General features: G+C 32.6%; 1 protein-coding gene across 1 annotated transcript; it reads right to left on the bottom strand.

The window, feature by feature from the left end:
• Nucleotides 1-1,521: 1,521 nt before the first annotated feature.
• On the bottom strand, nt 1,522-8,804 carry LOC130612226 (uncharacterized). The gene is made up of 13 exons (XM_057433526.1): nt 8,544-8,804; nt 7,368-7,478; nt 7,054-7,109; nt 6,323-6,432; nt 5,987-6,055; nt 5,862-5,890; nt 4,635-4,820; nt 4,126-4,236; nt 3,933-3,988; nt 3,577-3,686; nt 2,722-2,784; nt 1,930-1,998; nt 1,522-1,689 (listed from the first exon to the last, which is right to left on the bottom strand). Exons 1-13 carry the CDS (start codon nt 8,643-8,645, stop codon nt 1,628-1,630), a joined length of 1,134 nt encoding a protein of 377 aa, XP_057289509.1. The 5' UTR covers nt 8,646-8,804; the 3' UTR covers nt 1,522-1,627.
• Nucleotides 8,805-17,382: the final 8,578 nt, after the last annotated feature.

Here is a 17,382-nt window from a genome sequence, read left to right as displayed (position 1 = left end):
TAGGCAACTCTTCTAAAATCTCGTAACTACTATTTGAATCCAGAACAGATATTTTAACATAACTGGTTTTACTTTTAAGTGGCTTTGGAAGTAACTTTGGGACGCAGAAACCTTGTTCTCAATCTTAACCCTGATTTACGAACCAAAAAAACCTGGGGCGGAGTTGGGTTAAGGCGCTAGAGGATAATATGTGTTTCGTGTCATCAGAACGTGTCTTTACATATATGTCCAGTATCTGCTTTGGTACACTTATGACTTGGTGTTATCCAGGGTTGGCATAAGAACATTTTACATGGTACAGTCAAATATCCAATAGCGTTTAGTTTATTCTCAATAAGAAATTCTATTTTGTGCCAACTTTTTTTCCTTCTAAAAACGGTTTAAGTTATTTTCATTTTAGTAAAAGTAACTCAGTTATATTTCATTGCATAGTTAGGTACATCAGTATCATTAAAAGCAAATTACAAAAGCTCTAAATATTGCGTGCAAATGGTAAACAATGATAAGTAATTATATAAAAGTGCAAAATCCTAATAAACTTTTAAATTGTCTCGACATTTGTTATTCTTTTGCCTATTCTTTAACTGTTTTAAATTAACAAACTTAATCATTGCAGGGTTTTCCTTGATTTATCAGATAAGAGCCGAGAATAAAATAAAAGTAAGTCCGAATAAATTCATTGCAACGAGAACTTGTATCAGATCTACACAACCACAACAACATATTTATATAAGAGCCGAGATAAACCTCAAAATCTAGATTTTGTAAGCATATAACAGCTTCTTTATTTTCGGGGTAAATTGAACTGTAGGTTACCCAGGTGTATCTTTCCGGCAAATTCACTCAGTGTTTAAAAAAGCATTGTTAAATTTCAATACAACTGCCGTTTCTTTAAAAAACTAAAATCTCCAGAGAGCATGACAGCAATGCGTACATCGCGTTAAGAAAATCTTTTCGTATAAACATTCAACCGAGGCCCTATAGACCAAGACAGAGCTCTGAATCGATAGTAATTGATAACAATTTGACAAGTTTGAAAATTTAAATAATTTGAAAAAGTGAAGCAGTTGACGCTTTAATGTTGATGATATAATCAGAATATAAAATTATTTTTTTAGATAAATGATAACATTAAGCAAATGGCAAGCATCTTGTTAAAAAATGTTACTCTTAAGTTTACAAGCTTTCTATAAGAATATCGAAATTATAACCAGGCTGGTATTTCTCCATTGTTTTGTTTGAAATCTCTTGCAATTTTAGGCAACTAATAACGACAAACTATCTATTGTCTTGCTCTTGCATTTTGTAGCGCAGTAACACCATTTTTGGTCACTTTTGTTAAGTTGCACTGCAGTTGTACAGCAGTCGACGTTACGTCTTAAAACACAAACAAAAGTGAAACGAAAGACGTGGTACAACAAATGTGTAGAGAATCTCTTCAAAAGTTGTAAGAAACTGTTGAACAACCATCATGGACTTTAGTGGAAACCGAGCTTTGAAGTAATACGGTAATTCTTTGTGCAGAAATATTTTTTAACCATTAACAAAAAAACGGCAAAACCTATAAAAAATGTTCTATCCATGTTCATTCACATTTCGTTTATGATTATACCACATGTAACCACGCTTAATGGCATCGAAAAGTTGCAACCAAGGTTAACACGAAGGAGAGTAACAAAACATATGATCCTAAAGAAAAAAATATTTACTTAATAAAACTTCAAATTTAGGCAATTTCTAGAAGATTGATTAAAAAATATATGGTTCACTTCTTCTTTTTGTGCAGAAAAAGGGGCGTAAGAAAAACAAGCAGTGGAGAAAGTTCACGAGCTGACCAAAAATTGCACAATGAATATATACTAAATTGCGACAAACAATACGTCCTATTGCACCTTCTCAATCAATGTCAAACAGAAACGTTTACCGTACCTTTCATTGCCACAGCAGCAGCAGTTTTGCCTCCGTTGTCCGTTTTTTCTCCGCCATCATCTTTTATAGCTAAAGGTATAATTTTAGTTAGTTTTATTTTAAATTTTAAAATTCTTTTTTATAAACTTCAAAAAGCGTCCTGGGAGCGAATTAAAAACTTTTTTGAGCAAGGCAGTGCACTTATTGTACTGAGTAAAGAACTGGAAATGCGCTTTGGCGTATGATTACATACTGAGTGACAGTTTGAGGTAACTTTGACGCCAAAAAATGCTTGTATTTAAAAAAATATGTTGGATAAAATATTAAAAATATTAAGGATATGAAGATAAAGGTCTCAGCATGCTGACATCAACAACAGGGAAATTTAAATATGGCAGTATGAGGTGTAAACAAACAACGAGGCAGAAGGAATAGAGGAGTTTTGTCAAGTCAGCAATTACACAAAAACTAGTTATAATATGCAACGAATTATCAACGTAGTATAACTTGAAGTTAAAACTATAAAAATAATAGTTGGGAAATGCTCTTTCTCGAAATAGGCTAACATCAAAACTTAATAAGATTAAAGCCAATTACTGTGTAGTAATGAAAAAAGTTGCGTTTTAAAAACAAAAAAACAAAAACAAATGACATATCTTAAATGAGCATTAAACCCCCCTAATCCCCAGTCTTTTTTATATGAGGGAAGACGACGTCATCTCTCATATTGAAAAGGCAAAAAGCCCTGGGAACGAGGGTGGCATTAAACGGGAATGAGAGAAATACACATATATGATATATTTTAAATCTTACGAAATTTCATCCATTTTGCCATTCCAAGGAATTTTCTACCCGTATGTTGTGTCTGTGGTTCGCCTATAAATATAAAAGTAACTCCTAAAATAATTAGGCTGCTAATTTTTTCACCTCTAAACGTAAACAAACTAACAAACTATCAAATAAAAAAAAGTCGGAAAAAAGTTGACGAAAAAAAAAGTCGGCACAAAATTTAGTCACTTTGACATAATTTTGTCACTTTTTGTGGACTAAAGTTTAGTGAATCGTAACTTTTGCCATGAAAACTAAATAGATCAGTCAATTACTTTTTTCGATTTTTCTTTTATTAAACATTTTCCCTATTTCGTTTCACAATTTTTGTTTTTTTACTTGGCTCCCTTTTTTCTCTGCTACGCTTGATTGAAACTTTATTTAGAAAGAAGATGAGCGCACAGACGTATACAAGACTGGTTTCGTGTTCTCTTTATTGCTTCTATTTCTTGATAAATACTTTACTAAAAAATTGTAAAAAAATATTAGTCCCTTAGCAAAAATTTAATCACTTTTTGCCGCATTTTTTTAAGTATTAAAAATTATCAATCAAGTGCTTTAAGGGGAGAGGAAAAAAGGCAATAAACGGCCAGTTCAGCTTCTACACCCGTAGCAGCACCGCTGCTTATCTCACGAACTACATTTAGTAGAAAGATCTTATGGTCGTAGTGCTAAAAGTGAAAAAGATAGCTACGTCAGAATTTATTTAATTTTATTCATTTAGTCCACACATAGTACCTTTTACTAATTGAACTGATCGAAGTGAAGAAGTTTATGTTAAATAATACAAAATGTTTCTGCACAGTAGCTAACGAGGGATATCATAAAATGCTTCCTTACCGGTAGCAGCTGTATTATCATTACCATAAGCGATAGCGTTGATCTGACTGTCCGTAAAGTTGTGCACAACCAAATTATTATTGTCAGTTATTGATTCTCGTGTAGTGAAACTATACGAGAAGAAAGACTTTTATGAACAAATAGTCAAACTCTTTTAATAACAGGATCTGTTTTATGCAACGGTTACGTTTTAGTACGCAAATGTTGTACAGGGATTGTACAAAACGTCTCAATATCAGCGACACAAAATAAGAATAAATTTTTTAGCCTTTTTAGCCGTTCACATGATAGCAATGTCCTCTAGTCTTTCTCACGCTTTGATTTGAAGTGCTACAAATATTAAAAACATAACTTACTAGCAAAATGTTATGCCGTTATTAATTCCTGTGTGCACGCCTTCAACGCCTGAAATCTACAGAATAGTAGAAACAAGAGTATAAGAATTATTTGAATACATTTACGCTTTAAACTTCAAGTCCTATTGTGATGCATTCCTAAGTGTTATATCTCAAAGTGCATAAGAATAAAAATGAAAAGTTTATACATTACATCAGAAGCTAGTATGAAAATCGATGGCTTTGTAGTAGGTTCAGTTGCTTCAAAAATTGATACTTTGGCATTTGCACCAACAGCAGAACAATACACTCCTCGTAGACCAGTCTAAAGAAAATCGGTAACGGGATTACAAACAGGCACATGACATTTTTAACTTTGTTGCGGAATGACTTTATTTTTCAACTGAATAAGATAAGATATAATTTCAAAATTGACCATTAAAAAAATAAACACACGAATAATAAATACACCAATTAAATAGGAGGTACAAGTCGAAGTTATACTCTTATTAAGCATAAGGTAGTCTTTTTGAGAAAAAAAAACTTTTTTTAGTCTCCAAAATGTAATAGTGGACTCTGACGTGAAAACTGTGAAATCATCGAAACTAGCCTGGTGTGATGTCAACAATAGTTGATCAATTACCAATTAGGAAATTCACCAACTGTATCAATTAATCAAAATAAAATTTCAAATAATTAAAAATCTAAAAATCATGACATTACCATTTTGGTGTCAACTCCACCCATTTTTTGTCCAAATCCCATCCATTTTTGATTGGTCGAGAGGTAAAAATGTAGTTTCATGGTGGTTCTATTGTAGTAATACATCGCAATCCCTTTGCACATAGTGATATCGTTGCAGTCATCAACACGGAGACAACCAACTTTGCTATTACAATTTTGTAACGTCTAAAGAAGAAATTATCTAGATGAATTGCTTTACACATACTTTAATTGTTTATGAAATTTCAAGAATTGCTAGATTGTAAACAGCATGACTTAATTTTTGTCTCACCGCTTAAAAACGAGAATTATATTCTTTCAAAACTCTGTTCATACATATATTTCTTTGGTCAAATAAATTGTAAATCATCAAAATAGAGCACTATGCTTGTTAATATCTGATAGCATGTCATTTGAAAATAAGTCTTTGTAAACAAAAAATGAAAACCAGAAAGTTGTTATTTTCAAGTCACTAAAGAAGGAAAAAAAGTTTTTGATTTGACACTTTTGGAGTACAAGATCGTTCGATTCTAAACTTTTGTAAGTTCAAAACACAAATTCGAATCATAGTTTATGCGAATTGAAACGAAAAGATGGCTTTAGGTAAGCGATTTTTATATTTCCTTGCGTGCTTTAGAAATCTGTCCCGTTTGTTCAAGTTTTATTAGCGCTATTTTTAAAGGTAGCTTCTTAAAACGGTCCGTATGGCTACAAAAAAGCAGGTTTGGGCTTAATAAAACAGGACTTTGTATGCAGTCAATTTAGGAGGCAAATATTGAAGCAGATAAACGTAAACAAAAAAGGTAGTATTTCAATAGCGCATAAGAAAATTCAAAAGCAGCTCACCTAAAACAATATTTTCATTTCAATTAACATAAACAATTACTCGAATTTTACAAAAGTTAAAATCGAATTCCAAAAGTATCAAAATAGCAATGTATCACAATCGAGCATGTTTTTTTCTTTTCTTTGGACCAGTTTTGACGTTGAACTATAAAACGCTATGCTTGTACTTCACAGCACAACATCAAAACTGCTCATTATTCGATAATTAGTTTTGTGTGATTTTTAAAAAATGAACTTCCCTTTCTTGCTTATTTTGTTTTCAGTTTACCACACTCTGTTATCGCTGCTATGTATTGCTTAGTTGAGGAATCCTTAAAACCGTTACTAATGTAACATGTAAACAAATATGTTGCAGTTTGCTAAGTGTAAATATGCACTTACAAAGAGTGACAGGTCCACTGAAGGTTTGGCTACAATAAGAAAATGTATTAAGTAACAAAGTTAAAACGTATAACATCGATAAGATGTTTAAAAAAAAATGTTGGAATGAAAATTACAGATCTTACGCGAGCGAAACCTCATCCATTCCACCATACCAAGAAATTTTGCAGCCGTATGTGTTTGGGTAGGTTCGCCTATAATGCAATATGCTTTATATGAGAAAAATAGTAGAAATATAGTAGCCAAAGTAGCAACAGACGAATTCCCTGTAAACCTTTTTGTTGGCAATGACTATTGCTTTAATATGCTGCAAATATTTCATTGTATGTCAACACATTTCAATATATCTGAACATATATTTTCAATCTATTTCAGTGTTTCTTTAATCTACTTTAATCTTTGTCAAATCTACAACTAAATCATTTTCTCTGTACGCTAAAAATGTATAAAATTAATCTCACCAGTACTAGCAGGTTCGACATCACCATAGGCGATAGCATTTATTTGATTGTCGATGAAACTGTGGACAACAACATTGTTTATGTCCATCACATTCTTCTTTGTGGTAATGCTATAACAGATGATATCAAATCACATCCGATTTTCGAGCACCAATGAAACTTACTCGGGGCCTGTGTTCTGTTACATTCGTTTACTCAATGAAAATATCTCAGAATGTAAACCAATTAAACTAAAGCTGAGAATTTTCGAAAATATTTTTTTTGTAAATGGAAAAATGTTAAGATAACGACAAATTTAAACACTGTAATTTTTATTGGCAAGCCAAGAGTTGTTTCTACATAAATTTTTATATACGGAGCTAAATGTTCTAAAATTATAAAAAAAGGGGACAAGGCTAGATTATTTTTATTGCTGTAAAAAAATGTTAAAAAAAGACTTTATAGCGTTGGAGAGCGCTATAAAGTTTTAATTACCTCCCACCAAATTATTATATTTGACTTAAATTGCGAAAATATTTTCTATGAGTGTTGCTTTTTATTTGAAAATCGCGACAATATCTTCCGCAAAAGTTTCTAGTCGCGATAATTTCTACCTTTAACGGACACCGATGTTAACCAGAAAAAAACATCAAAAAAATCACAACCTTGTGGGGGATGATACCATTTGCTCATGAATGTTTTCCATGTGCAATATAAAAAAATCAGTTTTGAATGTCTGGCACATAACCTACTAGCAAAACGTTACGCCATTATTCACGCCTGTCTGCATAACTTTTACGCCTGTAATCTAGAGATAGCAAAAATTACATTATTACAACATTTAACGTTGCGTATAAACGTGCGACACCTTTTTTGCATCACAGATATAAAAAAAATTAATGAAGGAAGAAGCGAATGTTAACCGTTATGTCAGATCTATAAAAATTGATAAAATATGGGAGACAAAAGAAACAATGCCTACATCTTTAATTTTTTTCCACACTAATCTCTTTCAATACTTAGTTGTAACAGGTCAACATAAAGTTAATTTTGTTAAATGCATTACCTCAGAAGTTGAATTGAAAATTGATGGCTTTCCAACAGGAGCAGTTGCTTCAAAAAATGATACAGTTGCATTGGTACCCACAGCGGAGCAATACACACCCCGTAGTCCAAGCTGTAAAAAACGCAAATTCATCAAAAAAGAAATATGTAAGATCTTGGAGGAAAGAATATGAAAGGAGAAACAACTCTTTTAATTCTATTGAAACACTGCGTGAGGTTCTAGCAGGTGTCTGTATAGAAACTTAATTTGAAATTTTGGCGGTTGTGTGACTAAATTATTCGTGAATATCAATTCGCAACTATGATTGGCTATAAAAACAATTAGATATTTGATGATGAATTTGATAATATTATCAAAACAAAAAGCCATATTGAAATCGGTAAAATTTCTTTTGTTCTTATGTTAACATAATTAGCGAAGAAGCACATGCTCGACACTTTTGTAAACAAAAAGAAAAAGTTTATGTCTCGTTTTAAAACGACGTTCTGTTATAAGAAGTTATTTCTTAATAAACATTAATCCAGCACACATTTTGTCGGCACTCGTCCGGCGCATATCTATCTATATTGTTTTTCATGATCAAAGTGGTATACTCAAGCCTGTAAAAATAGGTTAATATCATGGTTAAACGCTTATTTCCAAACGTATTGTTGAAGTTTTTAACAGCAATGTTTACCGACTTATATTAGGCACACTTTCCATACAAATATCACGTGCCTGCAGCTTGTTACAGTTAGATTTCAATAGAAAAAAGTTAGCCCCTATTAAAGGAGAATATGGAATTTGATCATTTTTTTTGCGAAAAGGACTCGGTCGAGCACCTCGCGCACTGATTCTTTTGAAATTAAAAACAATAGAAAATTCAATACATTTAAAGCGTACAGAAATGAAGTTGTTTCTCCTTCCGTATTCTTTCCTCCAAGGTAAGATATATCATTCAAAACATCGAGGCGAAACGTTAGTCCCATCTGCCTCATTTTTTAGTACCTGTTTCAATCTTTTGAAAGTAAAGTTATGTTATCTTCCCTTGAATATCTAAAGGACAGCCTTCCTCGTTTTTTAAATGAAATGAAATAATCACAGAATAGTCTTTTTTTGTCTCTGAGAAGAAATTCAGAATTCGGGACTTTAACACTTTTACATTTACGGATGGATGTAAAATAGTTAGAATAATACCATTTTTTCTCCCGTTCCACTTTTTTGTCCAAATCCCATCCATTTTTGATTGGTGGAAAGATAAAAATGAAACTCCATTGTAGTTGTGTTGTAAAAATACATGGCAATCCCTTTGCAATTAGTCTTGTTAGTGCAGGCGTCATCAAATTTGATGCATCCCACTTTATCATCACAATTTTCAAATTTCTAAAAGGAAACATACATATTAGCCACACTCAATTACAGTGACATGAATTTTAGACCAGATAGCGTGATTTTTCAGATAGCACAGCTTTGAAATAATAAAATTACACCAGAAAAAAACCATTAGGACAGCGGTGTTTTAATTAGTTACCCCCCTAAAGTTATATCAATTACCATGGCTGTATCATGAAATATAGGTCAAAATTATGTCTAAAAGACACACGTCTTAATTAAAAAAAACTTTTTAATTATACGTCTTAAGACATCTTTTTAAAAGGTTCGTTTATACGCATCTTCACTAAACCCATAAACATCTAATTAAGTGGCGATAAATTTAACGTTTATAAGACCCCTATAAGACATCGAATAGCTGCGCGTCTTTCAAAGACGGAAAACAGACCTACCTTAGACGTCTAAAAACGTTTTGTCCAGGCTTAAAGGATCTATAAATTTGTTCGGGATACCGAGGCAAATTTTAGGTAGCGAGACTATAAATGCTGACAAGACTAAGATTTTTGTTCGAGAAAGCGTATGTTCGAGGTTAACTGTATATTTACAAACATAAATATTCCTGGTTTAGTTAGGTGGTTGACAAAAGTTAGGAGAAATATGGTGTAGCATAAAAGAAATTGATTGGCGGAAAATTTGCTGACTACATTTAGGCAATGACATCATCATTATTTTTTGGTCACTGGTCATCACTTTGTGGGACAATACAGAAGTTAAGTGAAAGCAAGGCTCAAAATTTTTTGGGGGCCAACATTTCGCATGAAAATTTCATGGAAGAGTGAAACAACATCACTAAGTTTTAGCACTGTTGGTGAAGAATTTTAATTATAATAAAAACATTGAGTCAATTATTTAATTCCCCCAGATAAAAAAGTTTAAGCTGTTATTGTTGATAACATCTACGAAGGATCTGTGAAATTTCATCAACGGTGGAGACCTGCCTATTGATTGCTCATTAGCTGAAAAAATACATTTTGTATAACCTCCATGTTGTATAGTATACAAAAATTCATTTCGTTAGGTCCTCTTACCTACAACATAAAATCTAGCTTAGCTAAACATGTCCCCAATGTTTACGCATGTTTCTGTTCCTTTCAGTAGAGATAACTCAATGAAGTTAATATTTTTGCTAATTAAATAAAAGTTTTACTAATCAAAGATATTCCTTTCCTGCAAGTCACAACTCTCCAATGTTACTACAACAATTCCAGAAAATTAATTACCAATTTTATTAATTGTAAGGAAATTTAACGTGGGTTTTCGTCAAAAATTACTGACTCATTTTTCGCTCGTTTCTGTCGTGACAAATTTTAGCAGTTGCTAATTCCCGTTGTTAAAAAGTCAAACAAACATCTTCGTTTATGGGGCATTTTTCTTTTTTGCCTAATCACCGTAAAACAGCTCAGTTATAAGACCCCAGGATGAGGATGACAAATAAAGTATTTCTATTTGACAGACGGCTTCATTATCTGTATACGTTCCATTTTTATAACACACTGAATATAATTCAATGCATGATCTGGTTAGCTCACATGATATCAAAATAAAGCATAGCTTAAATTAATCATGGCACGAATGCAAAAACGAGTAAGAACCGCCCCCCCCCCCCCGCTTGTTACATGATATTTTGCTGCGTGTCGCTGCTGAGTCATGATTGATCGTTCGTTCCTTAAGTTGATTGAATCTACAAATTATTTCACTAATTAACTAATTTAGAGAAAATAAGTGTCAAAACTAATGCCCAGTCATGACTGGAAATTATAGTTATCGGAAACTTAAAGTTGCCTGTTTATTCATTCGTTCATTCTCTTATATTTTGGTTTTATAGGTAATACTTTTTAATTTAATTTACCCTCTTTCCTAGAAGAATTCTTTTTACTAGAAGCACTAGGCTGGCGGTTGAAGGGTAGAAGAAAAAACATGACACTAAAAACGATAAGATTTTTTTCTATTTCTGTATAATTTCTTCAGCAAAAAGTCATTAAAATTTAAGGAGGACATTTTTCACCGACGAAACTTGTACCTGACGATAAAGCAACCTTGTATCATCCACCGACGCAGTTGAATTAAGCGATTTTTTGGTGCCTTTTCGAAATGACGTAACGATATAACGTAATTCAATTCTTTTTAGAAAACAAACAAATTCAAAAAAGAATTAAGGCTCCGGTAAAACCTCGTTTTCAGGAAAAAATTAAAAAAAAAAAATCCGTACGAGTGTTAAAAAGAAAAAAGAGTTACTTTGAAGGGTTAGCTGATGCAACCCTGGCCTGTTGTTAATAATTATAAAACCCAAATATAAATTTAAAACATTTTCAACAAATCATAATATTTTTTATGACGTTTTTTTATAATAAACTGGCCCTCGATGCAATAAAAAAATACTTATGTTCTATAAATCATACATTTATTAAGTATTTCAATCAACCGATAGACAACAATATTGCATGCTTACTTGATGCTGTTATTTCGTCTATAAAGGTTGATGCATACACACGATTTAAATACGAAAAATTTATCTGGAAGCCGTTACGAACCACTGTAGCAGAAGCAGTGTCTGTACAAAATCGTGATTTCCAGCCCTGTTTCGTACTACTAATAAAAATAAGCAAAATTGGAATAATACTTACAAAAAGTTGCGGATTGGCAAAGGCTTGTGCTACAACCAACACAAAACAAAAATAAAAAATTTGCGAAGCCATGTTTTTCACCCTTCCTTTTTTCTAGACAGCCAGGAATTTTTTAATATTTGAAAGTTTAAGTTTTGATATAAAACCATCTTGTTTCATATCATAATGGGAATCAACCTCGTTACCATATCACATATTATTTCCAACATACCAAAGAGACAATAGGCGCTGGAAACGAGGTTATTCAGCAATTAGTAGGGAAGTACTTTTTAATCTTCTCTATTATCATAACTGTTGTCTGCCTGTCGGTTAAAACTGAGTCATGCCAAATTACGCACAAAATCTATAAGCAGAAGATGTTTTTATCGGCATTACTGCGACGGGAGATTTTATGTGAGTTTTCCACGGGATAACAGCTGGTCTTTATTATAATACTCGATGTCTGCAGGGGCGGATCTAGGATTTTTTTCTGGTTAGGCAAAATTTCATAGATTTTTTGGCAAAGTAATGTCAAGGGTTGTGGTGTTGTACGAGGTAAATCGGCCGTTTTGTGTTTTTGCTGTAAAAGGAACTAAAATTTTCCCAAAAGTAAGGTTTTTAGTTATTAAGAATCCTTCTAGATTAGAAACGAAAGTTTCTTTATAGCCAAACAAATAACAGTAACCCCCGTAGTTTTACCACTTTATCCTTGTTAAAACATGCGGATGGAAAATGCGTCTGGTTAGCAAATTCGATTTGAAACAGGGTTAGCGTTTCCATAATTTCTTTGAATCACATATTGGTATTAAGTATCTTAGCATCTTTTTTCGTTTTGCGCACATAATACGAGTACAAGTAATAAGTTGGGGATTTGCTTCATTTCAAAACATGCAATAAGTCTAATAACTAACAATACAACAAAAAATTACATTACAAGACAATTTTAGGAATAGATAGTCAACAGTAGTGCAACGTAGAAATATTGTTTGGCAAATTATAGTCTGTGGTAACAACCTGCAAATGCACAAAGAAAACGAGCATATAAAAGAATGAAAGATTTCCAGTTAGACTTACAGTGTAAGATCGCAACATATAATAAACGTGTACAAAAAGTATATAGTAATCACCTCTTCATGAAGTTAATACAGTTTAGCATTAGGGTTACTGGTGTAGTTTTGCACCAATTTCTATTAAGCATTAATTTTAATGCTATGAAATTCCCACAAGAGAAAGGCAGTTTATTAAGCCAGAAAAGAGTTAGAAATTAGAAAAATAACATCAAAACATTTAAGATGTCTCATATTATTTACCCTTACATGTCCCTGTCAACTATGTTTAAAAAATATTTTAATACTGTAAAATCTTTAAGAAAGTTTTAGTAACTATAAGCCAATTATGAAGATTCTCATATAAAAAGCAACATATATACAAATCCTACTCATATCCATAAGTTGACATGACATTTTGTTAGTTTACAGTCTGTAACAGAACGTTTTTTAACATGCAATTCTTGTTTCGATCTGTATATGTTTTACGTGAAAATCATTTCTATGATTTACTTGAATATTCACAAGTTATTTTGATTGATTTTTTTCACCAACTTTGTGGATTATACCAGATATATATCCATTGTTTACAGTTTTCCAATATTATAAGGATTCAGAACAAATCTTCTGTGTTATTTACTTGAATATTCATCATAGGTACCAGGGTGACATCAAAATACAAATTATTTTGATTGATTTTTTTCACCTTCTTAGTTCCTCTTATGAAACACAACTTTGTGGATTATACCAGATATATATCCATTGTTTACAGTTTTCCAATATTATAAGGATTAACAAATCTGTGTTCTTTTAATTGATGGTGATTTTCATTGTCAGAAGAATATTCATCTTAGGTACCAGGGTGACATCAAAATATCTTATCCTAAAACAAAATTATATCAATGTATTGCTCAGCAAGATGAGAATAAGAAATATTATAAAACAAACTTGGACTATTCTTAGATTAGGTATTGCTTCATTCTTTTGTTTTTAGCAATATTATTACAATTAAAAGTAACATGGGAAAGTCAAAGAGATCTTCTCGTGTTCTTAAAAGTTTTAAAATGAGCAGTGGGATGTTGCATATAAAATGCACTGTTTAAAAGTTCCCACAAAGTCAAAGTTCTTAGGGACAATCACAATAAAAAAGTATATGCTAAGCGTATAAATTTGGCGGTGGGACGAGGTAGAATCCTTTGACGTTTAATTATATCTCATACTGTATACATCGATTTCTTAGAGAACAGAAAGAATTAATAACTTTTAGTGTCTACCTGCTTAGCAGGGACACATGGATGAGTGCTTATGGTTTCAAGGACTGACAACATTCAAAGATTACCTTTTCTGATTTGATGTTTAGGGGAGGGAAAGGGGATCTGCAGATCTATTAACATTTAGCTTGGACTTTTGCGTTCATGAAAGAGCTGTCCCTTAGTTATCTTACAAGAATGTATTCTCTCCCAAACAGAAACAAAGATACACAGTTGCATAAACGGCTACACGAAGCCTACACGAAGCCAGTGACCCTTAAGACGTTAAAGAAAAAAAACTAACAAAATTCCAACTAATACACATACAGGTAGCTAGTAATACTCTATACCGAATTTAACATACACATCAAAACATCTTTCGACCGCCAAGACAATGTTTACATAAATTGCCTCCGTTAGCTATCTCGTTTGGCATTGGGCTTTTATGTTTTTAAACAATGCATTTGATCAAGGCCAAGTTAAAACCTTTTGTTTTGATAAGAAAAAGATTTAAATTACACGTTTTGTAAGAACATCTGGTGGTTTACCACTTTTAAGAATAGTTCTTGACACAAAAGTGCCTAAAATTCAGGAGCAGCTAAAACTAAAATATTTCAAGTATTACTGAATTTATTGTCTCTTGCAGAGGAAGATAAAGGTTTGGTTTGAGACAACAACACGGCACACGTGGCCAAAATACTTCTCTCCAGCATTTCCAATCCTTTCAATATCTGAAAAGGTTTCCAAATTCAAAACTTCTTTATTTAACTTAGGTGGCATACAATTGCTTTAATATTCTAGACATTTGAAGTGCTCCCTGCAATTGGACCTGATCCAGGTAAACCATGTTGAAAAAGAAACATCCACTCCATGTAACCGTACCCGTGGTCGTTTTAGGCGTTTAAACTTTAAAACCCACGGACGTTTTAGGCGTTTTTTCTTCACATTCCAGAATTTCATTCATTGGAACTTGAAAACCCGCGGACGTTTTAGGCGTTTTTTCTTCCATCTGTGATTTTCATTCATTCGGAACTTTAAAACCCGCGGACGTTTTAGGCGAATAGACATTTTGCCTAAGATCGCCCCGGGTTTGCTTATTTGAGTAAAATAAAACACGCACGCCGCGCATCGTCATAGTCGAAATCGGCGGATGCCAAAAATAAATTGATAAAAATAATTTAGTTTTTTTTTAGATTATTCTATCTATAGAGAATTTTTTTTCTAGTTCACAAAACTAGGCTTAGGCAATTGCCTAGGCTGCCTAACCCTAGATCCGCCCCTGGTCTGTCTGTGCGCCAAAGCCAGGATTTTGTAATCAAAAATGTCATTTTTCATAACACCTAAAATCATAATAATATCCCCTGTCCAAGAAAATTTCATTACTTTATGCTAACAGGCGGAAAATGATGTTCGAAATAGAGATACAGAAAGTATGTACGGTGGGCAACTTGTAAAGTTTTTCATGGGTTGACGGCCAGTTATTACACGAGTATGCCTGGCCGAACCATGGTTTGGCCAGGCATACTAGTATCAGAATTAGCGGGTTAAGAATACTCTTAAACTTAAAAACAATTTTTTTTACATATAATTTAATACAATAAAAGTAATATTTTGGCGGGATAAAAAAGGGAAAATGTATTTTTTCGTAACATCTACTTTTTTGCACAAGCTAATGAGCTTGTCTGTGATAACAATACACTAAATCTGTCATCTGTCTGTCTGGAACGCTCAAAGTAAATATGTTTATTTTCGTTTAAAGTAGCCAATTAGGTCGGCGGAATATGAGCAATATCGAAACAAATTCAAAAAAATAAATTTCTAACTATGCACGGGCTTTTGCAGACGTCATCGAAATTTTTATAATCACTGATATTGTGTATTGTTCTTTTGGCTGAAATTTTCAAATATATACTTTACGTGTTCTATATAATGCCAAGTTTATTGTTCTTTCATGCTGTATGATTCAAGACCGTATTGTCAATTCGTGAATAACACTTGAGAAATTCAAATTTGTTGTAAAATTCGGAAAATAGCCTTTTATGGCCTAATTATTTCTGGTCCCAATTACGTCACAATGTTATTACTTAATCTGGAATCTGCTTTTAATAAGACTTTTTTTACAAGTATGCCTACTTTTAGCACTTCACCATGAATGTTTCTGGATGTTTCTAGTGTACTTTTTGCCCTTCCCAAATACGTAAATTGTATACCCGTGTGCGTTCGTAACAGCATGCTTTTATGGCACAATTATAGTAGCAGAACATCCCCAAAACCATATGTCGCTTCTAAATAAGTATCAAAATATACATTACTTTCATACCTCTTCTACCTATATTGAGAAAAGTCCTTTATAGTATAATATCATAACATCCAGTTCGTTTATATTTATGCGGCGTATAATCTCAAGAAGGTATTTAGCGTCTTTGGCGATCAGTTCATCTGTTACTCACCTAAAATTTGTCCTTGCATCTGCTCTAGTTTCTCTACAGGGTAACAGTCTTTTTTAACTTACTTCTTAGGACACATTTGACCTGTTTTGCAGCGGTAATTTATTGCACTACCACATCACGTTGGATTTTATCATTCTTTTTCTCACTATTGACCAATTATCAGCAGGGATCACATTTTGGTCACATACAAAAAAGACAGGATTGACGTATTGAAACTTATGTATTTTTATTTATTTTTTATTCAAATTATACATAGATTAAAAACTACATGAAAATAAAATAAAAGCTTCGTGTTAAGAGGGTAGCACAGGAAGGACTCAGTTAGAAAACAATGAAAACACATGACTCCTGAATATCAGAAAGGGAACATATCGAAGTAATATTTTGGCGGGATAAAAAAAGGGAAAATGTATTTTTTCGTAACATCTACTTTTTTGCACAAATTAATGAGCTTGCCTGTTATAACAATACACTAAATCTGTCATCTGTCTGTCTGGAACGCTCAAAGTAGATATGTTTATTTTCGTTTAAAGTAGCCAATTAGGTCGGCAGAATATGAGCAATATCGAAACAAATTCAAAAAAATAAATTTCTAACTATGCACGGGCTTTTACAGACGTCATCGAAATTTTTATAATCACTGATATTGTGTATTGTTCTTTTGGCTGAAATTTTCAAATATACACTTATCGTGTTCTAAATAATGCCAAGTTTATTGTTCTTTCATGCTGTATGATTCAAGACCGTTTTGTCAATTCGTGATTAACACTTGAGAAATTCAAATTTGTTGTAAAATTCGGAAAATAGCCTTTTATGGCCTAATTATTTCTGGTCCCAATTACGTCACAATGTTATTACTTAATCTGGAATCTGCTTTTAATAAGACTTTTTTTTACAAGTATGCCTACTTTTAGCACTTCACAATGAATGTTTCTGGATGTTTCTAGTGTACTTTTTGCCCCTCCCACATACGTAAATTGTATACCCGTGTGCTTTCGTAACAGCAAGCTTTTATGGCACAATTATAGTAGCAGAACATCCCCAAAACCATATGTCGCTTCTAAATAAGTATCAAAATATACATTACTTTCATACCTCTTCTACCTATATTGAGAAAAGTCCTTTATAGTATAATATCATAACATCCAGTTCGTTTATATTTATGCTGCGTATAATCTCAAGAAGGTATTTAGCGTCTTTGGCGATCAGTTCATCTGTTACTCACCTAAAATTTGTCCTTGCATCTGCTCTAGTTTCTCTACAGGGTAACAGTCTTTTTTAACTTACTTCTTAGG

The sequence above is a fragment of the Hydractinia symbiolongicarpus genome, chromosome 10, assembly GCF_029227915.1.
Source record: "Hydractinia symbiolongicarpus strain clone_291-10 chromosome 10, HSymV2.1, whole genome shotgun sequence".
NCBI classification, from domain to species: domain Eukaryota; kingdom Metazoa; phylum Cnidaria; class Hydrozoa; order Anthoathecata; family Hydractiniidae; genus Hydractinia; species Hydractinia symbiolongicarpus.
The sequence above is the reverse complement of the archived record's forward strand: the minus strand, read 5'-3'. Positions and strand labels throughout refer to the sequence as shown.

What these genes read in the sequence shown, in the direction of transcription:
- LOC130612226 (XM_057433526.1), bottom strand. Translation starts at nt 8,645, where the DNA reads ATGTATTTTTACAACACAACTACAATGGAGTTTCATTTTTATCTTTCC. An exon ending in AATGGCGTAACGTTTTGCTA is followed by an intron (nt 6,433 to 7,053) that starts GTAGGTTATGTG and finishes CATCTGTTATAG; the next exon opens with CATTACCACAAAGAAGAATG. An exon ending in GTGGAGTTGACACCAAAATG is followed by an intron (nt 4,237 to 4,634) that starts GTAATGTCATGA and finishes GATTTTCTTTAG; the next exon opens with ACTGGTCTACGAGGAGTGTA.